The sequence below is a fragment of the Scyliorhinus torazame genome, chromosome 28, assembly GCF_047496885.1.
Source record: "Scyliorhinus torazame isolate Kashiwa2021f chromosome 28, sScyTor2.1, whole genome shotgun sequence".
NCBI classification, from domain to species: Eukaryota; Metazoa; Chordata; class Chondrichthyes; order Carcharhiniformes; family Scyliorhinidae; genus Scyliorhinus; species Scyliorhinus torazame.
Window position 1 is genome coordinate 13,406,297 of NC_092734.1, and position 26,328 is coordinate 13,432,624.

A 26,328-nucleotide genomic window follows, 5' to 3' on the forward strand; every position below is an offset into this window, starting at 1 on the left:
AACTCATCACCTGGGTCACGGGCTTACAGTAGCAAAATAAGTCAAATCCCATTTTTTATTAAATGGGATTTCAGGCTTCGGAATTATGATTTTGGGGATTGTATTCTGCAAATCTAGGTCTCTGTGCAAACTGAATGCTTAACTCAATGTCTCTGAAAGCTGTGTTGATCGACTGACGTGCAATGTGCTATATCACTGTCTCCTTGCCAACATAATAGGGCCACGCAACATAATGGAATAGGAGCTGGAACGGGAATGAAAACAGACGGTTTGACAGGTCGTAGAAACCGAACTGCGCGTGCGCCGGCCTTGGCAACAAACGCAGCTGTTATGTAAAGTTTCAACATTCTCCGCAGCCCAAACCTGCAGGGATGGGGTTAATTATTGTGCTGCAGGGCTGTGCAGTTTCAGTGGGCTCAACTCCCAAGGAGCACTTGCCAGTCAAATTCTCAGATAGATTTGCTCAGTCCTACACGTCAGCTCGACTTTCTCCCAGTGTCTGCCTGGGTTTCCTCCGGATGCTCCCTCCGGTTTCCTCCCACAGTCCAAAGATGTGCAGGTTAGGTGGATTGGCCAGGATAAATTGCCCTTGGTGTCCAGGGATGTTCATGTTAGGTGAGATTACGGGATAGGGCGTGGGAGTGGGCCTAGGCAGGGACCTCTTTCAGAGGGTGGGTGCAGACTCGATGGGCCAAATGGCCTCCTTCTGCACTGTAGAGTTTCTTCTACAGCAGAACAAAAACAAAAACACATTGCGGAGATGTGCTGGAGGCACAAAGTCTCCTTTCTCCAGGGCAACCTTAGAACAGGGTCTAGACAATATACTCCTCAAATGGGCCTTGAAGCCTCAATGTTCTGTCCCTAAGGTAATCAAGACAGGTGAAAGTCAGTTTATTCGGAAGCAGCACATGAACAGGAGAAAAAGTTGCAGGAGCAGGCCTCAAGCCTGTTCCGCCCAGCTGCAATAAAATCAAAATAAAATTGAATTTACAGAAGTTCTCGGGTTACAGTGAGACAAGACAGTAATAGCTGGAAGACACTCAGCAGATCAAGCAGCATCTGCGGAGCGAGAAACAGGAGCTAACGCCAAGAAAGGGGGGGGGGGGGGGAGGAGAAAAGGGAATGTGTGTGGTAGTGTGGAAGGAAGAAGATTAAATGATGAAAAGAGATGATGGTGCATGGCATTGGGACAGGTAGGGGGCAGGCGGATGGGTCTAGAGGAAGTGTAAAGTGCAGCAACAGAATTGTGACCAGCAAATCTGAAACATTAGAGTGTGAAATGGTTGAATTCAATGTTGAGTCTGGAAGGCTGTGAAGTGCCTAATCACAAAACAAGGTGCTGCTGCCTGAGCTTCTCTTGAGATTAACTGGAACAGTGCAGGGGCCGAGGGCAGAGTGATCAGAGCTACAATGACGAGGTCTTAGTGCTGTTGACTGGGGATTTCCGTGCATCTTTACAGTAAAAAGATGCAATCTGGGCAGAACGAGCCAGCAGGTCGACCGCAATGGCATGAGTTTTGATTCAATGCCAACATATTTTTGTGAGCTCCATTTACTCAATCCTCCACCCGCACCTCCAGCATAACTACAACATTTTTTTTAAAAATCAGCATCTAATCCAAAAAGCTCAGTTTAATCGCACAGCCTCGGCATTCGCAGCTTGCATTTCTCTCCGGTAAAATGACCATTCCTGTTTGACATCAGTCGCTGCTTCATAAAACTCTCCAATCCTGACCTGCAACTGTCAGCTCCGGCAAATTGAAACCGTATGCAAGTCAGCCTTGGGTTCCCAGCTTCCTCAATCACTTGCAAGCCGCACGTCAACTGTGACAATTTCCCCCATCTGTCAGCCGTGCTTCCTCCTCGTCTTCCGACACATTTTTCCAGTCTGCCTATTGCCATTTCTCTCATTGTTCAGCTCCAAGACGGCATTCCCCCTGCCAATGTGGATCCACCATCTGCTAGACACACAAATGGCGCAAAGTCTCCAACGACCTTGTTACTTAGCTCGCACTGTCAGAGTCTGCTACATTCATCAGTTCAGATTAGGAGCCATTTGGGGTCAATTATTCAGGGAAGCAGTCTGACTGCACTGCCAGCTTTATTTACAGGAATCCAGAGGAATTCATGTGAAAATTACTCATCCTGGCCTCTCCCTTCCATCCCTTTGTGCCAGCAGCGAAACCCACTTCCCCCGACACCGGAGAGGCTCAGATCCTGCAACAAATGAGGTGGACTCCATATTGTGTCTGGCCCTCCACCATCCCTTCAACTCCAGCAATCTAGGAACGTGTCGCCCTCCAGCCTGGGCATTGAACAAGACCATGGTTGATCGAACTCCAAATCCCCGCCTTTTCCCCCCATGCCCCTTAAAAAGCTCTCTAACAAACATCTGTCAGGGACAGATTTAAAATCATTACTTGATCTGGCACTAACTGTCATTTGCAGATGGGAGCTCCAAACGTTTGCCTCATGTCAGACTCGCTTCCTAACCTCATTCCTAAGAAGGTTCTGCAGCTGAGTTATTTTCTGTCTGTTTCTTTCATCACCGATGCTGCCAGACCGCCTGAGTGTATCCAGAATTGTGATTGTATTTCACTCCTAGAAATCCTGACTCTGACTCTTCAGTGCCGAGACCACCAGAGCCCCCCCCCTCCCCCGTCTCCCCAACCAGTGGAAACAGTTTATCTCCAGCTACCCGGACAGCTTGCTCCTAAATGGCCAATCGACAATAATTTACTTCAATCCCATTGCTATGCCCTGTCCCAAATCCTGGTAGTCTGACATCACACACTTAACCCGCATAGCAGTCACTCTTCTTGGTCAGAAACCATGTGGGTTAATGACTATTTCAAAGTTCCTGTTGCAACATCTTATGTATTCCGTTTATTTCAGAGAGAAACAGCTGTGCTTATTAATTAGTCTGTGCTTCATTTAGTAAAATGAAAGAAGAGCCTTATTATTAATGGCAGAATTGTTACGGAGCACAGGCGACCATTTGGTTCTTTGCATCTGCACCAACTCGCCAAAGGAGCATTGGAGCTTAGTGCTTTTTCCCTAAGCAGCAGTGGATTGTTTCTGTTCAAATAATCATCTGACGTTCTCTTGAATGACTCGATTGATCAACTGGGACAGGTTCTTTCCCTTGGGCTTCCATTTCAATTGTAGTAGTCCAGATAAGAGCCTGGGACTAAGCAAACTCACTGCATGGAGGATTTGGAGGCCCGTGGGCAGCACGGTAGCATAGTGGTTAGCACAATTGCTTCACAGCTCCAGGGTCCCAGGTTCGATTCCGGCTTGGTTCACTGTCTGTGCGGAGTCTGCACATCCTCCCAGTGTGCGCGTGGGTTTCCTCCGGATGCTCCGGTTTCCTCCCACAGTCCAAAGATGTGCAGGTTAGGTGGATTGGCCATGATAAATTGCCCTTAGTGTCCAAGATTGCCCTTAGTGGGGTGGGGTTACTGGGTTATGGGGATAGGGTGGAGGTGTTGACCTTGAGTAGGGTGCTCTTTCCAAGAGCCGGTGCAGATTCGATGGGCCGAATGGCCTCCTTCTGCACTGTAAATTCTATGATGAGCAGGCACGATCTAAACTCCGGGAACTTTCCTTTGTTTGGATGAATTTAAGGAAATGGGTTTTGATGAAGTGAAGCCCAAACATCAACTCCAGAAACTTCAGTGCGTTTATTTACAGAGCTATATGTTGCAAGCGACCATCTCCTAACCCAGCAACACCATTTCAGGTAAAAACAAATTGCTGCAAATTCTGGAATCTGAAACGAAAACGGAAAATATTGGGCAGGCATGACAGCATCTGTGGAGAGAAAAGGGAGCTAATGTTTCGAGTCTGGAAGACTCTTTGTCAAAGCCATTTCATTCCGTTCCTATGATAGGAGGATAAAAGCTAGGAGAAGTAAACCATTCAGCCCCTTGAGCCTGCTCCACCATTCAATAAGATCATTCCTGCGATCAGGCAGGTCCAAGGTATCAACATAAATAAATGCCTCACAATTAATACTCGCATTTAAATAATCAGAAATAATTTAAATTCATAAGGAGTGCACTGGACATATGGTTCTTGTTTTTCTTTTAATTTAAAGTATCCAATTCTTTTTTTATCCAAGTAAGGGACAGTTTAGCGTGGCCAACCCACCTACCCTGCACATCTTTGGGTTGGGGGCTGAGACCCACGCAGACACGGGAAGAATGTGCAAACTCCACACAGACAGTGACCCAGTGCTGGGATCGAACCTGGGTCCTCAGAGTGAGACAGCAGTGCCCTATGATTCCTGCTTTAAAAATGATATTTAATTCCAACATTGCTACTTTATACTGGCTTTCACATATAGCTAGCAGCTTAGCGTTCCACAAGCATCTTGCTATAAGTGAGAAATTGCGCTCAAACAGGACATGCCAAGCCTGACACAATACTGAAGGAGTCCTGCATGGTCAGAGGTACTGTCCCAGGATGAAACCTAGCCGTTGTTTGCCTTCCCAGGTTGATGTAGAAGATGTCATAGCACTTTTACGAAGGACAGCAGGTGAATCCTCCACAGGACCATGGTCAATATTCATCCCTCAGTGAACATCACTAAAAAAACATTCATTTAATCTATCGGTATCTCAAGCTGCCTATCTTTGCGTCATCAACAGATTTGGAAAAGTGACTTCCTATCCCATCAGTTGTTGATAGATGCGGTGAGTAATCGAGACCCAAACACAGATCCTTTTGGCGCACCACATGTATAGTACAAGCTGATACGATATGGGTATGTTCTCACACCCTGGTCAGGGCAAGGAGGAACGGTCGAGCTTTTAAAATTCAATAAAACAGACCCGAATACTGCTTTTGGGCAGCTGCTGGGAGTTTTGTTTTCTGAAACGTGGGCTGCTTTTGAAATTATCACTCCTAATCTACCACTTGAATAATGTTGTCAATCGTGTTCGCTCTTGTAAAGCTGCCAGTGATGGGGAAATAGGCCCTTTTGCTGAGGTGGGCAAACCCTAGTCTATTTCCCCACTATAATAATGAAGCATAAAGGAATGAAGGTTCTCAGGTCTGTGTAGATTTGGGACCAAAGATGCCAACAGTGATCAATCATAGTTAGTTGTAAGGAGATGAAAATCGATAATCTGATTTATAGGATCTTGCTGTGCGCACATTGGTTGTCCTCCCCGCATCCCGACATTATAACAAAGGCCACACTTCAGGGGTATTCAATTGGCTGTAATGCTCTCTGGGACATGTCGTAGTTATGAAAGGTGCTATAGAAATGCAAACCTCTCTTTCTTTAGGGGTTTTCATAAGATGGTTCCCATACTGTGCCGTTGCGGGAGATTGGGGATGTGTGACTCGTTGGTGATGGTGGTGAAGGGGGGGGGGGAGAAAGAGACTTCTTGGTATTGCATGCTTCCTCCCAATTCTGCTCAGAGGGATCGTCACTGCAACATGGCCCAGTCAAACATAGTATCTGGGGAAGAATCTGCGTGCCCACCCTAGAGGTTGAGGAAAGGGTCAAAGGTTCGTCAAAGGAGGATAGAAAGGGGTTTTTCTTTTCAAACAGTTTTTACCTGTGTGGTAGAATTTCCCGGAAAATCCAAGATTGAAGGTGAAATTTGGAACCAGAGTTTTCAGTTTGTTTTGTGTGCTCAATAGTGCCTGCAAAAGGGAGGGGTGAGAAAAAAAGAGAATAGAGCAGTTTAGAACAAGGCAAAGCTATCTAAGAAACCACCTGGGAATGAAATGATCAGTCTCCATAGCAACCAATCGCCAACGTGTTCATTTTGTGCTTTCTGCTTTGCCCATTCCCTGTTCAAATCCCAAGAAACATTTTAAACCAGATCAACACTGACCGGTCACAAATACCGATGTTTCGCATGTGGTAAACTTGCTTGCACAAGCACAGACTTTTTCCCCATTTCTTTTCATTTGAAAAACATTCTTATCTTTATCCAACTTGATACTGACAAACAACAAGTAAATTTCCCAGCAATTCAGTCCATGAGGGAGCTCTTCCCTCGCATCACCGCCTTCTGTTGGTGCCCATGGTGTATTGGTATTGTCACTGGACCGGTCATCCAGAGACCCAGGTTAATGCTCCGGGGACCTGGGTTCGAATCCCACCACGACAGCTGCTGGAATTCAAGTTCAGCCAATAAAATATCTGGCATCGAAAGCTGGTCTCAGTAATGGTCACCATGACAAATGTCACCGATTGTTGTAAAAACCTATCGGGTTCACTAATGTCCTTCAGGGAATGTTACCATCCCAGACTAGACCCCAACAGTGAGTAGGATACTGGATCGAAACCCCAATATTTTAATTTATTGTAAGATTGTAGAAAGAGTGATTCACTCCAAGAGTGATGGATAAAAAAATTGGGCTTTGGCATTTCTAAAACAAAACTTTATTATGAATACAATATTAAACATTTAGCTTCACACCCGCAAAAGAACAGCTTACAATTACCCCTTAAACCTACTACTCAATTTCCCATTAAGCATCAAGAAAAGGAACATACAGCTCTTAATCCTGCTTAAAAATCATCAGGGCACAAAGCGGTACAGAACAGATTCTGGCTCTGGTTAGAACCCCTTCAGACGCTGGCTGAATATCGTCAAAAAGCTGCTTTAACTAGGTTGCTTCAGCCTCTTCCTATCTTCAGACAAGACTGCTCTGCCCTGCTTTAAAATATTATTACTCTTTTTTAAAAAAAAAAACTATCCCACTTGGAAAGAATTGTGGATTCAACAGTCAGGCAGATCGGAACTCAGCTCCTCTCTTTCGTTCTTTCTCTCTCTCTGAGCTTCTCCAAACTCTTTTGGCCCCACCCAGCAATGACTTCATCTCCCCAAGCTAAAAAGCAAATGATCTCTGTAGGCTGCAAAAGCAGATGAACTCCCCAGGACATCCCCAGTCAATTAGCCGAGACTGAAAAACACATGCCTTCGCCAATTTCACCTGCGACTGCCAAGAAGCAAATCAAGATCTTTTTTAAAACATGATCACTGCAGCCACACAGTATATCCCAGGCTTTTAACTCTCAACTTATCCCAATATTTAGACGGCAATATTCCTAAAAACAATCCAATTAACAGAGGAAGGAAATCTGCCACCTTTACCTGGTCTGGCCTACATGCGTGCGATGCCAGACCCAAAGCAATGTGGCTGTCTCTTAAATCCCTCTGAAATGGCCTAGCAAGCAGCTCAGTTCAGGGGCAATTATGAATGGGCAACAAATACTCCATCAGCGATGCCCCCATCCCAAGAAAGAATAAAGGAGGCTTCTTCCACATTGGGATCTTTCCCAGTACGTGAAAGCCAGGTATACATTTGACACCATGTTTCTTACAGGTCCATTCATAAAATGTTCACGGACCGACAACGGAGAAGGGCAGCACGGCGGCGCAGTGGTTAGCACCGCTGCCTCATGGTGCTGAGGATCCGGGTTCAATCCTAGTCCCGGGTCACTGTCCATGTGGAGTTTGCACATTCTCGCCGTGTTTGCGTGGGTTTCGCCCCCACCACCCAAAGGTGTGCATGCGAGGTGGATTGAACACGCTAAATTGCTCCTTAATTGGAAAAAAAAAGAATCGGGTACTCTAAATTTTCAAAAAAATAGACAGACAATGAAGAGGCAGGGTAGCACAGTGGTTAGCACTGTTGCTTCATAGCTCCAGGGTCCCAGGTTCGATTCCCGGCTTGGGCCACTGTCTGTGCGGAGTCTGCACATTCTCCCCGGGTCTGCGTGGGTTTCCTCCGGTTTCCTCTCACAAGTCCCGAAAGACATGCTGTCAGGTGAATTGGACATTCTGGATTCTCCCTCAGTGTACCTGAACAGGCGTTGGAGTGTGGCAACTAGGGGATTTTCACAGTAACTTCATTGCAGTGCTAATGTGAGCCTACTTGTGACAATAAAGATTATTATGATTCAAGAAGAGGCCATTCAGCCCCTTGTCCCTCTCCAACACAGCTCCACAGTTAGTCCCGCCCCAGAGCCCTGCACTGTTGACAATACAATTCCCCCCAGGTCTTGTACAGAAGTGCCAGACAGGATTGCCTGCCAAATGCTCTGTTGTGGGGCTTGAACCCGGAACCTCTGACCCCCACTGGCAATATTCAAAGAAGACAAAACACCTTATTCCACAGGCCCTCAGTGAATACCATCACGACCGTGGCAAACTAGTCAATCATCTAATTTGGCCGTTGCAAAGTGGCTATGTGAGAGTGTGGATGATTGCTTTATCAAAATAAACACAGCAACTCTACACCAAAGATGTAATTTATATGACTGCAAAGTTCTTGGGATGCTTAACAAAGTAAAAAGGCAGAATGTAAATGCAAGTTCTTTTTTTGCTCCGTGATTCACTTTCTACTGCTGCTGCTTAGTAAATTACACTGACTATCCTTCCTTTAGACCTGAACTGGCTTTTTGCTTAAATTGTCACGGCCAAGAACACGAATCCTAAACTATCAGTGCAGACGGACTGGTATTGCTGTTCGTAAGGATCAGAGCAAGTTAAAAGCTGCCTCGAATGATTTACCTGCAGCATCTCGAGCCTGCTTTATTGTTGAACCAGCTCCCCTGCAGGAAGGCTTGGTTTGAAGTTCTGCTCAGTTCTCCCAGCAGGGTTTCCATCTCTCTCTTTAATCCTTTTACATTTTCCCGGCTCCCTGCTCCCCCTCCTCGCCTTTGCCCGGTGCTCTCGCTCACGTGCTGCTCACCTCTTTTAACAGCCCCCTGTTGTGGCCGATCAACTCTGTTCCATTCACTGCCGAGGATTCCTGACCGGCTGACTGATTTCCAGCACTACCTGTTCTTATTCCCAACCTCCAGTCTGCGTGGCATTTTCCCCTTAGCTCCAAGAATCCCCACTTGTTGCTGCCCCAATTTAGATCTTGCCCCAACACATGCCAAGTGGATTCAGAAAGCCAGGTTTCCAACAGCCTTGTGCTGTCACAAGGCATGCCAAAAGATAAAGTGAAAATACCAACACGCTGTTTAAACATTCACTGTTAATTAATTAATTTATGTATTTTAAATTTTTCCAATTAAGGGGCATTTTAGCTTGATCAATCCTGCACATCGTTTTGGGTTGTGGGGGTGCAACCCATGCAGACACGGAGAGAGTGTACAAACTCCACACGGACAGTGACCCGAGGCAGGGATCGAACCTGGGACCTCGGCGCCATGAGACAGCGGAGCTAACCACTGGGCCACCGTGCTGCCCCAAGGCAGCAGTGCTAACCACAGCGCTACCGTGCGCCATTTCACTGTAAATTTAGATGCAAAAACAGGGCAGCACGGTGGCGCAGTGGTTAGCACAGCTGCCTCACGGCACCAAGGTCCCAGGTTCAATCCCGGCTCTGGGTCACTGTCCGTGTGGAGTTTGCACATTCTCCCCGTGTCTGCTTGGGTCTCACCCCCACAATCCAAAAGATGCGCAGGTTAGTTGGATTGGCCACGCTAAATTGCCCCTCAATTGGAAAAAAATAATTGGGTACTCTAAATTTTTTAACAATTAGTACAAATTTTCTCTTTGAATAGCTACTTTTGAAAAGAAAGCACTATTTATCGTGTAACCAATCTTACATCTTTTCCATCTTCCACCTCGCACTTATAGTTAGACTAAATGAGATGCAGGTGGGTCAATATACATCCCAAAGTCAATGGAGCTGAAAACTCAAAAGTAATTACAAAGGTTAGCTATTGACATTGGGATTATTATTCGTCTTAATATTTAACTTGTGGTAAACACGGGTTCCTGGCACCATGCTTAATCACACTTCTGTTGAAAGTATCCAGACCTGAAAATGGTTCCCAAGAGTGAGCCAAACCTTGCCCCTTGCACAATAAGTTACAAGACTGGAGAGGCTCAGAACGCACTTAAGTGGAAGAGGAAAACAGAACCTTGGTCAGATACAGACCATAAAGCAGGTTTAAAGATCCCTCCTTCATATAATGATTTAGGATGATTTATTTAAAGATATATTGGGTTTGAGGGGTGGAGCACCTTCACCAGAATGATACCAGGAGGAAAAGGGTTAAACCACGAGGGCAGGTTGCAGAGACTAGCCTCGTATTCTGCTGTTTTCTGAGGACTGAGGATCCAGTTAAGGTGCTTTCTGATGGCAGGAGTTGCAGGGTAGAGAGACTGAAATTATTAAGGGGGCTGTCCAAAGCATAAAAGGTAGTGAACATCATGGAGCTGCCCCTTCCAAAAGGCCTTTGCGGGCTAAATTGTAAAGGGATGGGGAACTAGCAACGTATTTATTAATTCAAAAGTTGTGACAAATGCCATAGCTTCTCATCTCTCATCACCCTAAAGAACCTTCTTGAAAACCGGGTTGCTTGACGTGGCTCTGGAGTCACATGTAGGCCAGGTCAGATCAGGTGACAGATTTCCTTCTCGAGAGGACATTAGCGAACCAAGTTGATTTCAACATTTCATTACGGACGTTAGCTTTTAGTTTCAAATTTATCTGAATCGACTGAATTTAAATTCCGCTGTTGCCATGGTAAGATTTGTATTTGTCTCTCCTGATTGTTAGTCCAGTATTGTAGCCACCGGGCAAACAGCTGAGGGAGGCCATTTGGCCCATCCCATTCATGCCGGCTCTCTGCGAAAGCAACACGGGTAACTCCCCCACCCTTTTCCTGGTGCGTATCCAACTACCTCTTGAAAGCCATAATTGACTCTGCCTCCACTTTCCCAGACGGTGCATTTCAAATTCTAATCCCTGCTGCGTGAAACGGTTTTCCCCTAACTCACTCTTCGATCTTTTGCCATTCACTTTAAACCAGTGCCCTCTGGTTCCCGATCTTTCCACCAATGGGAACAGTTTCTTCCTATCCCACTCTCCCCAGACGTCTCATTATTTTGAAAACCTCTTATCAAATCTCCTCTCAACCTTCTCTTGTCAAAGCGGAACAGTCCCAACCGTTTCAATTTAGCCACTACAATGCAGAATGAGGCCATTCAGACCATGGAGTCTGCACCCTACCTAGGCACTCTACCTAGGTCCCACTCATTTACCCTATCCGTGTAATCTTGCACATTGATCGTGGCCAATCCACCTAACATGCACATCTTTGGACTGTGGGAGGAAACCGGAGTACCCAGAGGAAAAGCGCGCAGACATGGGAAGAACATGCAAACTCCACACAGGCAGTCACACAAGGCCAGAATTGAACCCGGGTCCCGGGCACAGTGAGGCAGCAGTGCTAACCACTGTGCCACCATGCCGTCCCTCAGATGCATTTACTCCGGTCCGAGTACATTCTCAATTTTAAGTGCGGAGAGCTTTTATAACACCATCTCCTTCTCAATTGTAAATTCTTCTAGTCTGCCAATAACCTCCTGTCTCATCTCAGCTTGGGCACCATCTTCTTCCTCGAGCCAGAGATGAAGTTCCTCATCTTTGGAACCATTCGTCTAAGTGCTTTCTGCACCCTCTCTAAAGCCTTCACACCCTTCCTGAGGCTCAGTGCCTGGAATTGGTGACAATTATCCAATTCAGGCCCTACCAATGTTTTATTGAGGTTCAGCTCAACATCCTCGGTTTCACACTTCATGGCCTCTAACCCACCCCACCTCGAGTGGGAACGTGTTCTCTAGGTTTGAGCAAACAAACTCCATCATTTTCACGATCTCTGTCAGGTCGCCCCTCCGTCTTCTCTTTCTAAAGAAACGAGCCCCAGCCCACTCAGTCGGTCTAGGGTTACACGAACGAGTTGGGTTGAAGGCTGAGTAGCAAAGTCTCACCATTTAAGGAGTGCAGGCTGAGTCTTGCAAGATGTTTTGAGGCAGCCTGGATTGACGGCCTGTTCCAAAAACCCCAACTCTACAGGGCCAGTTTAATCTGTGGTTTTGCCTAGAGTTGGGTGTGGGGGCGGGGACTGGTTGGGTTTTGGGGGGGGGGGCTAGTTTAATAACTCGTCCAATTAATTATTCAATAATAAGTGCATACATATATTGTACATCTTACACCAGGGCTTTCCAAAGTATCTCAAAGTTGACTAATTCTTTTGGAAGGGTGCCCGCCATTACAATGCAGGAAACGCAGCACCCTCTGTGTGCACAGCACGATCCCACAAAGAGCAACAAAACCACTGACCAGGTGCTTTGTGCTTGACAGTAGTTTTGACTGAAGGAGGGCCCCAGGCCATTTTTCCTTGAATAATTCCAAGACTCCGCCCCCACCCCACCTTAAATCAGCGCACTGGACCTCATCTTAATGAGCACCTATTAACTTTCTCACTTTGTTGTCTTAATGGAAGCACAAATTCATTGACCTATAGATCAGAGACAGACGACTTGACATGGACAGATTAAGCATTTGGAGGGTGACATTGATCAGTCATTCCCCAATGTTAGCTTAGAGTATGCTGATGATGCAGTGACTTAATTGCCCACCTCAGTGGCAGCGGCTTAGTGAAACATCCCAGGCTTTTCCACAGAAAGACCACATCTCATCTCCTCGGTTGGCTGGACGCGTATAACTGAGCCACCCGGGCCAGCAAAGTGCAAGGTTTCACACCCAGCCTGTTTGCAGATAGCTGCTGTCTCACAACCCCGAGTTAGGGAAACAGGGATTGGCACAGCTGGGTGGGGAATGGCGGGAAATGAGGTAAATAAATACAGGCCAACATTCCGGATTGCTACCTGGGAAGTCAACTGGGAACTGGATCTGCTTCAGCACCCCTTCCCCCTCACACCCCCATCCATGACCAAACAGTTGGTCAAACCTATGCCTTTGGGTGAGATGCCAGCGGAGTCAGGGTCACGATGAATCTGTACCCCATCTGGGATCGACACATTCAGGGCGGTGCCACTAGTAGAGATAAATTTTGAACAAAAATGCTTCGTCAGTGACAACAACTAGGGCTCACAAATAACCTCCAGAATGGTTTTATTAGCACAAAAGAAGGACTTGTCATGTCAATCAATACAATATTAAATATTAAAGAGAGCGAGCCGCAAGGACAAACATTCTTTGGGGTTTTCATTCCAACGTATAAAAATCTTCAAAGGCTCGATGGGTGCCTGGGACTCGCTGCCGGAGGAGGTGGTGTTGTACATTTCTTTGTTCTTTGATAAGGTAAATTCAGAGAGGCTGCATACCCCATTGGATAGTCTAGAACTGACCTTACGCCCAGGGTAAGGGCTCGGCCATTCGGGCTGAGATGAGGAGAAATGTCTTCGTTCAGAAGACTGTGGATCTTTGGAATTCTCTAACGTGAACAGCTGTGGATGCCTTGTCCACACAGAGTCTGGGACGCTAAGGAATATGGAGATAGTTGGGGGGGGGGGGGGGGGGGGGGAAAGAGTGGATTTATTGTAGAATGAGGGGTCATACATCCTATTTCCTCTCCTGTTTCTTAAGTCCATACCTTCTCAAAATCTCCCTCGCATGGGACCAGGACTGAATACCAGGAGAGCTGTAGGTAGCACGAGTGACAATGAAGCAGTCTTTCGGCAGGGTGGTGAAATAAATCGCAACCCACACAAGAGCCAGTGTGTAGTCATCCACGATGGTTTTATTCTTATATCGCACATGCAGGTACGAGGGAATAAAACGCTGAGCTGTCAGGTGACCCATCCTGTTAATGAGGCCTTGGACACCCACTCGCAAAGTCAGCCTGGCTATTTCTGGAAATCCCTGCGTCGTTGTGGGACTAATAAAAATGTTTGCAGCGAGCAGTTAAAATGCCAGAAAGTCAGTGTCATCTCCTCCGCTCTCCGTTGAAGAATTTCCTCCCCCTCCAGTGCTGATGAAGACTACCCTTTGTAAAGACTGAAACCCTCTCTCGCCAGTGAGGAAAATCAATGAAAGTCTCACTTATTAAACCCACCAGTGGCTTCAGCGGGAGTGGTGCAGAATTATTTTGAGCCTGTTCACATCACAGAACATTTTGGCAAAACTACCGCTTTTAATCACCATTAGAGATCCATTTTGCCTACAGTAAACATTTTCACGTACAGCCCACCGCTGGAAAGATTCGGGGGGGGGGGGGGGGGTTTGGGCTTGGAAGCAAGTTTCAATTATTCAATGTTAATATTTAACAGATTCACTTGTCGATATTTGGAACATGGGGTCTGCAGGCTGGATGGAGAGTCAGACAGGCCTGCATTAAATAAGCACATTGAATAATTTTAAAAGGCCATTTGGTTGAAGTGGTCCGGGCACATTTTTTTAGCAAAAGACTTCCAGTTATTGTAAAAGCTGACTGATTTTTACAGAGTTAGCAACCTAGGAGAGACAATTGTGCCGCTCTGAATAAAGAGGCTGAAATATAAAGCTGTTCAGTGGTTTTCTGAGAGGAAACACATCACACACTTGGATTGGATGGGTGAGAATTTAGTCTAGCGGGGCAGAAAGAAAACAGATTAAGGGACTTTCCTCCACATACTTCCCTGGAATAAGGAAATTCAGTTACACAACGAGACAGAGAGAAGCTGCCATTGTTCTCCTGGGAGTAGAGAACGTTAGAATATCGAACATACAGTGCAGAAGGAGGCCATTCGGCCTATCAAGTCTGCAACGACCCATTTAAGCCCTCACTTCCACCCTATCCCCGTAACCCACTAGCCCCTCCTAACATTTTTGGTCACTAAGGGCAATTTAGCTTGGCCAATCCACCTAACCTGCACGTGTTTGGACTGTGGGAGGAAACCGGAGCACCCGGAGGAAACCCACGCAGACACGGGGAGAACGTGCAGACTTCGCACAGACAGTGACCCAGCCGGGAATCGAACCTGGGACCCTGGCGCTGTGAAGCCAAAGTGCTATCCACTTGTGCTATCATGCTGCCCCGTTAAGGAGATTGTGCTATCGTGCTGCCCCGTTAAGGAGATTGTGCTATCGTGCTGCTCCGTTAAGGAGATTGTGCTATCGTGCTGCCCCGTTAAGGAGATTGTGCTATCATGCTGCTCCGTTAAGGAGATTGTGCTATCATGCTGCCCCGTTAAGGAGATTGTGCTATCGTGCTGCCCCGTTAAGGAGATTGTGCTATCGTGCTGCCCAGTTAAGGAGATTGTGCTATCGTGCTGCCCCGTTAAGGAGATTGTGCTATCGTGCTGCTCCGTTAAGGAGATTGTGCTATCGTGCTGCCCCGTTAAGGAGATTGTGCTATCGTGCTGCCCCGTTAAGGAGATTGTGCTATCATGCTGTCCCGTTAAGGAGATTGTGCTATCATGCTGCCCCGTTAAGGAGATTGTGCTATCATGCTGCCCCGTTAAGGAGATTGTGCTATCATGCTGCTCCGTTAAGGAGATTGGGCTATCATGCTGCTCCGTTAAGGAGATTGTGCTATCATGCTGCCCCGTTAAGGAGATTGTGCTATCGTGCTGCCCCGTTAAGGAGATTGTGCTATCGTGCTGCTCCGTTAAGGAGATTGTGCTATCATGCTGCCCCGTTAAGGAGATTGTGCTACCGTGCTGCCCCGGTAAGGAGATTGTGCTATCATGCTGCCCCGTTAAGGAGATTGTGCTATCATGCTGCTCCGTTAAGGAGATTGTGCTATCATGCTGCCCCGTTAAGGAGATTGTGCTATCATGCTGCCCCGTTAAGGAGATTGTGCTATCATGCTGCCCCGTTAAGGAGATTGTGCTATCATGCTGCCCCGTTAAGGAGATTGTGCTATCATGCTGCTCCGTTAAGGAGATTGTGCTATCATGCTGCCCCGTTAAGGAGATTGTGCTATCGTGCTGCTCAGTTAAGGAGATTGTGCTATCGTGCTGCCCCGTTAAGGAGATTGTGCTATCAATCACCGTCCTGACTTGGAGCTATAATCGCCGCTGTCGCTGGGTCAAATTCCTGGAGCTCCCTCCCTAACAGCACCCTGGGTGTACCTACACCACGTGGCTCAAAGAAGCAGCTCACCGCCATCTTCTCAAAGGCAATTCGGGATGGATGATAAAAAGAGCTAGCTTAGCCAGCGCCACCCAGATCTTGTGAAACAAAATCCTTTCTAATATCTCTGTTGGGCAATCCTCTTCCAGACTAAAGAGCCAGACTTAACGTAGACGATATTTTGGACTTTAACTCCCTCCTTGTGGTAGCACTTCTGATTCCTAGAAGCAAGATGGCCACCACGAAAACCATCCCGGTTTCCCGCCCGATGACTCTGCATCATGTTGGGCGCGCTCCACCTGCCACTGGTGGACCAGCTGAGGGGTCGAGAGCAGCAGGTAACCAGGAGAGACCGGGAACAGGAGGCAGGTCGACCTCCCGCCTGTCCCCAGCCATCTGGCTAAGTGGGAAGTGTTCCAACCACCTGTGAACCAGCAGGCCCTCCGCTGTGTTCCTGTGATAAGTCGGAGAGCTGAGGTAATCCATTAGTATAAAAACAACTAAAACACGGATTTGATGAAAATAAGGCAGCACTTTCTACTCCAAGTGTGTGATGCATTTACAATCAGAAAACCACTGAACAGCTTTGTATTTTAGTCCATTCATCCAGAACTTGATAATTGTCTCTCCTAGATCTCGATCTCTGTAACAATCAGTCAACTTTCACAATAACCGGAAGCCTGTTGCGGAAAACGTGCCCAGACCACATCAACCTTTAAAAAATGTAATCGATGGGTTTATTTAATGAAATAAATGTTTGAACAATATCCACTGCTTGCGATCATATGCACCATCCAGTAACCATGGAGATGCTGAGCACCGAGGGCCGTGGACAGCTTCAGAACACAATTAGTGCTGCCAACCCTCTCCAGGATTGTCCTGCGGCCCATCCAGGAATTAGAGGTTAATCAGCAGCGAGGAATCCTGAAGAGAAATCACACAGGCAACGTTCAAGGGTTATCCAGGATGCTGTCCAACCGGAGCTGGCAACACCGATCGTCAAAAGCACTTGAAGCCATCTCCCTCACCCCCGGGAAACCATGAGTGAAGTGGAGCAAGAGCGGGAGAGAAACGAACGCTCCAGACAAGCAACAAAACAGTAAAACTGTTCCAGATCTTTGCGCTCCAATGAAGCAGCGCAGGGGTTGGCATGTTTACACGCCAAATCTCACATTGGCGCTTCTCCCATCCCATGAGCAACACTCCCACAAAGTCCCCGACAAGCCAACCCACCACCGTCTTTCCTTCTCCCCTAGTGACACTCTCAGCTCGGATAAAGAAGAAAGAACACCGCCGAGGTTCCAGGTTCGATCCTGGCTCTGGGTCACTGTCCGTATGGAGTTTGCATATTCTCCCCGTGTTTGCGAGAGTTTCACCCCCACAACCCAAAGATGTGCAGGGTAGGTGGATTGGCCACGCTTAATTGCCCCCTAATTGGTAAAAATGAATTGGATACTCTAAATTTAAAAAGGAAAGGAAGAAAAACCCCACAATACTCGCCGGGATTCTCCAATCAGAGTCCGGCCCCGCCACTATATATGAATAGGATGGGAATAGAAGGATACGGACCCAGGAAGTGTAGAAGATTGTAGTTTAGTCGGGCAGTATGGTCGGCACGGGCTTGGAGGGCCGAAGGGCCTGTTCCTGTGCTGTACATTTCTTTGTTTGTTCTTTGTTCACTTGCTGTCAGTGGGAAAGGAGAATTTGGCGCTCAACCAAAACTCCATTCACTGCAGTGAGGCCGGAGACCCCAGACGCGGGCGAGGTCGGAGATTCCCAGACGCGGGCGAGGTCGGAGATTCCCAGACGCGGGCGAGGCCGAGACTCCCAGACGTGGGCGGGGCCGGAGACTCCCGGACACGGGCGAGGCCGGAGATCCCGGACGCGGGCGAGGCCGGAGACTCCCAGACGGGGGAAGAGGCAGGAGACTCCCGGACACGGGCGAGGTCGGAGATCCCAGACGGGGGAAGAGGCAGGAGACTCCCGGACACGGGCGAGGCCGGAGACTCCCGGACACGGGCGAGGCCGGAGACTCCCGGACACGGGCGAGGCCGGAGACTCCCAGACGGGGGAAGAGGCAGGAGACTCCCGGACACGGGCGAGGTCGGAGATCCCAGACGGGGGAAGAGGCAGGAGACTCCCGGACACGGGCGAGGCCGGAGACTCCCGGACACGGGCGAGGCCGGAGACTCCCGGACACGGGCGAGGCCGGAGACTCCCAGACGCGGTCGAGGCCGGAGACTCCCAGACACGGGCGAGGCCGGAGACTCCCAGACACGGGCGAGGCCGGAGACTCCCAGACGCGGGCGAGGCCGGAGACTCCCAGACGTGGGCGGGGCCGGAGACTCCCGGACACGGGCGAGGCCGGAGACTCCCAGACGTGGGCGAGGCCGGAGACTCCCAGACGTGGGCGAGGCCGGAGACTCCCAGACACGGGCGAGGCCGGAGACTCCCAGACGTGGGCGAGGCCGGAGACTCCCGGACACGGGCGAGGCCGGAGACTCCCGGACACGGGCGAGGCCGGAGACTCCCGGACACGGGCGAGGCCGGAGACTCCCGGACACGGGCGAGGCCGGAGACTCCCAGACGCGGGCGAGGCCGGAGATCCCAGACGTGGGCGAGGCCGAGACTCCCAGACACGGGCGAGGCCGGAGACTCCCGGACACGGGCGAGGCCGGAGACTCCCAGACGGGGGAAGAGGCAGGAGACTCCCGGACACGGGCGAGGTCGGAGATCCCAGACGGGGGAAGAGGCAGGAGACTCCCGGACACGGGCGAGGCCGGAGACTCCCGGACACGGGCGAGGCCGGAGATCCCGGACACGGGCGAGGCCGGAGACTCCCGGACACGGGCGAGGCCGGAGACTCCCGGACACGGGCGAGGCCGGAGACTCCCAGACGCGGGCGGGGCCGGAGACTCCCGGACACGGGCGAGGCCGGAGACTCCCGGACACGGGCGAGGCCGGAGACTCCCGGACATGGGCGGGGCCGGAGACTCCCGGACACGGGCGAGGCCGGAGACTCCCAGACGCGGTCGAGGCCGGAGACTCCCAGACGCGGGCGAGGCCGGAGACTCCCGGACACGGGCGAGGCCGGAGACTCCCAGACGTGGGCGGGGCCGGAGACTCCCAGACACGGGCGAGGCCGGAGACTCCCAGACGTGGGCGGGGCCGGAGACTCCCAGACGTGGGCGGGGCCGGGGACTCCCAGACGTGGGCGGGGCCGGAGACTCCCAGACGTGGGCGGGGCCGGAGACTCCCAGACGTGGGCGGGGCCGGAGACTCCCAGACACGGGCGGGGCCGGAGACTCCCAGACGTGGGCGGGGCCGGAGACTCCCAGACGTGGGCGGGGCCGGAGACTCCCAGACACGGGCGGGGCCGGAGACTCCCAGACGTGGGCGGGGCCGGAGACTCCCAGACACGGGCGAGGCCGGAGACTCCCAGACGTGGGCGGGGCCGGAGACTCCCAGACGTGGGCGGGGCCGGAGACTCCCAGACGTGGGCGGGGCCGGAGACTCCCAGACGTGGGCGGGGCCGGAGACTCCCAGACGCGGGCGGGGCCGGAGACTCCCAGACGTGGGCGGGGCCGGAGACTCCCAGACACGGGCGGGGCCAGAGACTCCCGGACACGGGCAAGTCGGAGAAATCCGACCACAATCACTCTGCCCGACGAATGTGCAGCGAAGAGTCAGAAGACAATTTGCAAGCTCCAAATCTCACGGTAACTGACATTTCGGTCCGATCAGATTCTGGATTTGAGAATATGTATTTCTCTCGGCTCTATTGTGCATCACACCTATAACGCCTGCTTGTGGAATCATTGAGCTGTTGTCAAATCTGGGTCCATAGACCCGTGTATTAAAAGGAAATCTGGTGAAATAAAGGGATCTAACAGTGTGGGGAGTGAGCAGGAGTGTGGGATTACATTCAAGTGGCCTGCTCCTGTCCTCTTCGATGATACTGGCAGATACATGTTTTAACATGTTTGTCCACCGTTTCCTAATTGTTGGTGTTAAATTAAAGCAGCTTGCATTTGTATCCTGTCTTTCATGTCACGCATCGTACAAACACATTACGCCTGCATCCACAACAGTTAGTGATAGCTTCCAGTTTGTCGTTACACCAGATTGTGTTTTCTCCTTTGCACTTAAAGGAGGATTTGTATTTATTCGATTTCTTTCATAGCCTCAGCACGTCGCACGGCGCTTTACAGCCAATGATGTACACTTGAAACGCAATGGCTAATTTGTGCACAGCAAGCTCCCACAAACAGTGACCAGATCATCGCCAGGCAACCTGTGTTAGCGGTACAGGTGGCGCGATACAGATTGGTCGCCTGAAAAGTAAATTGCACTGGATCTAATTTTAACACCTCATCTGAAACAGTGCCCGTGACACTGCAGTGCTCCCTCAGTACGGCACTGGAGTGTCAGTCTGGATTATGTGGTCAATGGGATCTGAAACCGCTCCTCAGGGGATGAGCTTGCTACCAAGGTACCAAGAGCAGTGTCTTTTTTTAAAAATTCCAATTAATGTGGCCAATCCACCTACCTTGGGGTGGCACAGTGGTTAGCACTGCTGCCCCACGACACCGGGGACCCGAGTTCGATCCCGGCCCCGGGTCACTGTCCGTGTGGTGTTTGCACATTCTCCCCGTGTCTGTGTGGGGCTCACCCCCACAACCCAATGATGTGCAGGGTAGGTGGATTGGCCACGCTAAATTGCCCCTTAATTGGAAAAATAATTATTGGGTACTCTAAATTTATTAAATAAAAAATCCACCTATCCTGCACATTTTTGGGTTGTGGGGGCGAGACCCACACAGACATGGGGAGAATGTACAAACTCCACACGGACAGTGACCCAGGGCCGGGATCGAACCCGGGTCCTTGGCACTGTGAGGCAGCAGAGCTAACCACTTTGCCGCCTTTCCGAAAGCGGTATTTTAAGGTGGACACTCTTACATCTTCCTCGCCTTCTACCTGTGTGTATTCAGAAAATAAGGAAATGATTGTCTTAAATGTGCTCCAAATATCTCCCACCTTCTAACCTTGAAGACCCCTTGTTCGTCAGTCATTGCACGCATCAATGTAGGAGACTGACTCGTGATCAACAAATGCTGGCCTTGCCAGTAGCTCCCACATCCTCTGTAAGAATATATAATAAAAGATAAATATCCAAACCATTACAACCACCAGTGCCGTAATCTTCTGCACTTCCTTCAGGCGCAATTGCCCAAGCATGATGCCAAATTCCAGGGCAGCACGGTGACGCAGTGGTTAGCACTGCTGCCTCACGGCGCCGAGGTCCCAGGCTTGATCCCGGCTCTGGGTCACTGTCCGTGTGGAGTTTGTACATTCTCACCGTGTCTGCGTGGGTTTCGCCCCCACAACCCAAAGATGTGCAGGATAGGTGGATTGGCCACGCTAAATTGCCCCTTAATTGGAAAAAATGAATTGGCTACTCTAAATTTATTTATTTTTTTAAAATAGAAAAAAAAACTTTATGTGGACTCACTTTGAAATTTTTATTTAAAAAGTAAAAAAAAGCATGATGCAAAATTCTCACCTTGTATCCAGCTTTCCTTAATCCTCACCTCACAAATCTCATCCCATGAGGACATGAGGCTCTTCTTAGAATCATATTCTTAGCATCATGCCAGTTGTGAGCTTCAGCCATGGAAACACCACAGCTCAGCTCAGTCCTCAGCTTACCAAACCACGGCACCGCTAGCCTCGGGCCTGCCGAGCGACAATCACAAGCCAAATTCGTGTGGCATTTTTCATCTCCGTGCCTTACGCTGCTGAGGTCCGCTGTCATTGGCCCTGCACCATCTGACTGGCATCCAAAATTAGACTGGTGGCCAAACTGCTTCGATTCAGAACCATAGAATACCTACAGTGCAGAAGGAGGCCATTCAGCCCATCGAATCTGCACCGGCACTCCGAAAGAGCACCCTACCTAGGCCCACTCCCCCCGCCCTATCCCTGGTAACCCCACCTAACCCACACATCTTTGGACTGTGGGAGGAAACTGGAGCATCCAGAAGAAATCCACGCAGACACGGGGAGAACGTGCAAACTTGACACAGTCACCCAATCCCGGAATCGAACCCGGGTCCCTGGCACTGTGAGGCAGCAGTGCTAACCACTGTGCCGCCCCTATCCACAAATTCCATCTGACTGCTTCGGAAATACATTTGAAACATGTCGCTGTGGATTCTGACAAAAATTCTCAATCATTTAGTAAAGTCTTTTACACACAAGATACGAGACACGAAAAAATAGCAGACGGCAAACTGACCCAGCTGGTTATGGTAACAGGGCTGGACAAAGAGGACCATAAAGACCAGCATGCTGCGGAACAGATGGGACGAATGGCCTACTTCTGCTCCTATCTCTTATGGACCAGCTGTGCCGAATGGTCTATTCCTGAGCTCTACAATCTGTGTCATAAATATTACTTCCATTTTGACTCTATTTTTGACTAAGTGGTTCTGTAAAAGGATATTGCATTTACATGTCAGCGACTCCAAGTAACCAAAGAACAGTCGGAAATTATTTTAACTTTGTGATACTGAAGCCTGCTTCCCCCGCAGTGCTTATCACAGCTATTTGTCACAGCAGTAAATTATGTGGCGCCTTGAATAAAAGTTGGGCAGGATTTATTCGCTCCTGTTAATCTTCAATCAACCTTGTGAGAGCAGAGAGCATTTGGAATCCAATTGGTTGCGACAACATTGTAGAGAATGCCTTTTAGTCTGGTGCAGCAACAAGAATTTCACGCACGGGATGGCACGGCGGCGCAGCGGTTAACACTACTGCCTCACTGCGCCGAGGTCCCAGGTTCGATCCTGGCCCCGGGTCACTCTCCGTGTGGGGTTTGCACATTCTCCCCGTGTCTGCGTGGGTTTCGCCCCCATAACCCAAAAGGATGTGCAGGGTAGGTGGATTGGCCACACTAAATTGCCCCTTTCATTGGAAAAAGAAGAATTGGGTACTCTAAATTTAAAAGAAAAGAAAGAATTTCACACACACACAAAAAAAATGAAGCTTCACTTTTGCGAGCACCAATTCCGATCTGCAAACAACAAAATCCGCAAATGGGAAATTATTAAATAAATGAAATGGATGCATCTCAAGATTGAAATGTATAGAATTATGAGGGGCATAGATAGAGTAGACAGGAAGAAACTTTTCTCCTTGATGGGGGCACAGATTTACGGTAAGGGACAGGAGATTTAGAGGGGATGCGAGGAAAAACATTTTTACCCAGAGGGGGGTGGGAGTCTGGAACTCGCTGCCTGAAAGGGTGGTGGAGGCAGAGACCCTCATAACATTTAAGAAAGATTTTGATGTGCGTTTGCGATCCCAGGGCAGACGAGTGCTGGGAAATGTGATTAGAATGTTCGGTGGTTGTTTTTGATTAGCATAGATGTGATGGGCCGAATGGCCTTTTCTGTGCTGGTTGATTCTATGACTCTATGGCCCAAAGACCAAATTTAGTCAGGCAGAATGCAGCCGCACGAGACACGCTGGAGTTCATGCTCCCCACTAGCATCCCCCCCCCCCCCCCCACTTTGAAGTGCTCATTCCCGCCTGGTTTTCTGCATCTGCAGTACTTATGGAATTCTGCAGTAGTGTCTGGAGGTCCAAAAGCATCAGTGCGACACCAAGTATCACACTCGAGGGGTGCGAGAGTTGTACTCTGAAGAAATAGGAGGTGCAGATTTGATGGGCTGGATGGCCTTCACCTGCTCTGTAAGGATTCTATGAGAGCAGGTGAACAGTTCTTGAACTGTGGGCAATGGTGGACAGGGGCTGACAATCAGCTAGATGGACAGAGAGACCAACAAAGAGTGGGTTTGACCCAGAGTGGAAGCTCAGGAATCAAAAAGGTGACCAAATGCCATTCGAGCGTGACAGAGCAGAGTACGGACATTGGAATCAAAGGCAGCCTTGTACTGGCAACAACCGAAGGAGAAATTGAAGATAAAAACAGAAGAGGAAGAAAAAAAATCGGCTGGGTGGATAGAAATGAGACATGGGCTGAGGAAGGATTGAAGAAAACCAGAGAAGGAAGAATATGACACCAATGGCTCCACTGAGGCTATGGTGACAACACAGAACAAATGGAATTCTTGAGGGGGGGGGGGGGGGGAGGGAAGACGAGGAGAGCAAATTGAATCAATTAGCGCAAATGTGTGAAAGGCGTTTACAAATGGTCAGCACGTTTCCAGTTGTTAATAAAGCAAATATCTGCGCGTGCGCGGGTCTGAGCGCACGCGGGTCTGAGCGCGCGCGGGTGAGAGAGCATGGGTGAGAGAGTGTGTGTGTGAGAGAGCTTGTGAGTGTGAGAGAGCATGTGTGAGTGTGCATGAGAGAAAATGTGTGAGAGAGCGTGTGTGGTGACTGAGTGTGTGAGCGTTGTGTGAGAATGTGTGTGTATATGTGCGAGGGAGTGTGTGTGTGAGGGAGTGTGTGTGTGTGTGAGGGAGTGTGTGTGAGGGAGTGTGTGTGTGTGTGAGGGAGTGTGTGTGTGTGAGGGAGTGTGCGTGTGAGGGAGTGTGCGCGTGTGAGGGAGTGTGAGGGAGTGTGCGCGTGTGAGGGAGTGTGCGCGTGTGAGGGAGTGTGCGGGCGTGTGTGTGTGAAGGAGTGTGTGCGTGTGAGGGAGTGTGCGCGTGTGAGGGAGTGTGTGCGTGTGTGAGGGAGTTTGTGCGTGTGTGTGTGTGTGTGTGTGTGAGTGTGTGTGTGTGTGTGAGAGTGTGTGTGTGAGGGAGTGTGTGTGTGTGTGTGAGGGAGTGTGTGTGTGTGTGAGGGAGTGTGTGTGTGTGGAAGTGTGGAAGTGTGTTGGTGTGTGGGAGTGTGTGTGTGTGTGAGTGTGTGTGTGTGTGGGGGGGGGGGGAAAGAGTGTGTGTGTGTGTGTGTGTGAGGGGGAGTGTGTGTGTGTGTGTGTGTGAGGGAGTGTGTGTGAGGAAGTATTTGTTCACCTCTGTGGGTGCACCTCTTTTTGTTTAATATGAATTTAGTGCACCCAATTAATTTTTTCCAATTAAGGGGCAATTTAGTACGGCCAATCCATCTCGCCTGCACATCTTTGGGGGCGAAACCCACGCAAACACAGGGAGGATGTGCAAACTCCACACGGACAGTGACCCAAAGCCAAGATCGAACCTGGGACCTTGGCGCCGTGAGGCTGCAGTGCTAACCCACTGCGCCACCATGCTGCCCTTGTGGGTGCACCTCTGAGCAATAGAACACGTTGGAACAAATTTTCATTGTTAGTTTTTCTTCATTTAAGTCATATTAACAATAAGCTACAAATGCAGGAATGCTCGCACAGGTGGCTATTACATCGGCACTGAGAGTTTGCACATTCTCCCCGTGTTTGCGTGGGTTTCACCCCCAAAACCCAAAAATATGCAGGCTAGGTGGATTGGCCACACTAAATTGCCCCTTAATTGGAAAACATTAATTGGGTGCACTAAATTTATATTTAAAAAAATAGGTGCACCCACAGAGGTGCACAAATACTTCCTCACACGCACACACATTCTCACACGCTCACACTGTCCTCAAAGCCTTCATTATCCTTAATTACCGCTGTCAATCTCTCTTATTGGAGTTTTGTACCAGGTAAACCCTGCAGGCATGTCACAGCCACAAGGGGTTGGAAAGCAGGACTGTTCAGGACTGCTCGGCTATGACGAGTCTTATCACCACTCCTCCCGGAATCAGGTTCAGTATCTCGGGCCCGTGAGAAATTGGAATGATAAAGTTGGGTTTAAGAATGTGGAACTTGCTGCACAAAGTTCAGGCCAGTAACCTGGGTATATTTGAGCGGAAGCTGGATAAGGGAGAAAGGAATAGAAGGATCTGCTGATAGGTGAGAAAAATTAGCTGGAAGGAGCATAAAACATGGAATGACATAAAATGTACCGCACAGAAACATTTGCGTTGTGCTGAGATCCTAACGGTGCCATCCAACACCAAGCCTTTCGTTCGTTCTTTAACCATCGTTTCCCAGAAGGCAATGTAGAATCCAATAAAAGAGCGGTGTTTTTGAGATGAACAGAACCTAGTTTCCCAAAATTATTTAACTGGTGGTTACCCGCTAAAACCTTTTTGTTCAATGCCGGATTATATCGTCCCGATAAAGGAGCAAGGTGAGCAAAAATACCATCATTGGGCCAAACCTCCCTTCACCCTTTCAAGCTCTCGGATTCTCTCCTCTGAGTTACTGTGTTTCAATTCATAGAATCCCTACAGTGCCGAAGGAGGCCATTCGGCCCATCGGGTCTGCACCAACCCTCCGAAATAGAACCATAACCTAGGCCCACTCCCCCACCCTATCCCCAGAACCCTGATCCGCACACCTTTGGACACTGAGGGGCAATTTATCATGGCCAATCCACCCGACCTGCACATCGTCGGACTGTGGGAGGAAACCGGAGCACCCGGAGGAAACCCACACAG

The 26,328-nt window shown here is 49.3% G+C and overlaps 1 protein-coding gene across 1 annotated transcript in view; it reads right to left on the reverse strand.

The window, feature by feature from the left end:
• The window catches only part of ndst2a (N-deacetylase/N-sulfotransferase (heparan glucosaminyl) 2a), a 630,597-nt gene that overhangs the window by 63,430 nt on the left and 540,839 nt on the right, over nucleotides 1-26,328 (reverse strand). Inside the window, exon 7 of the mRNA XM_072491345.1 lies at nucleotides 5,571-5,658. Within this exon, the coding sequence (XP_072347446.1) occupies nucleotides 5,571-5,658 (88 nt within the window). The remainder of the gene's footprint in view (nucleotides 1-5,570; nucleotides 5,659-26,328) is intronic.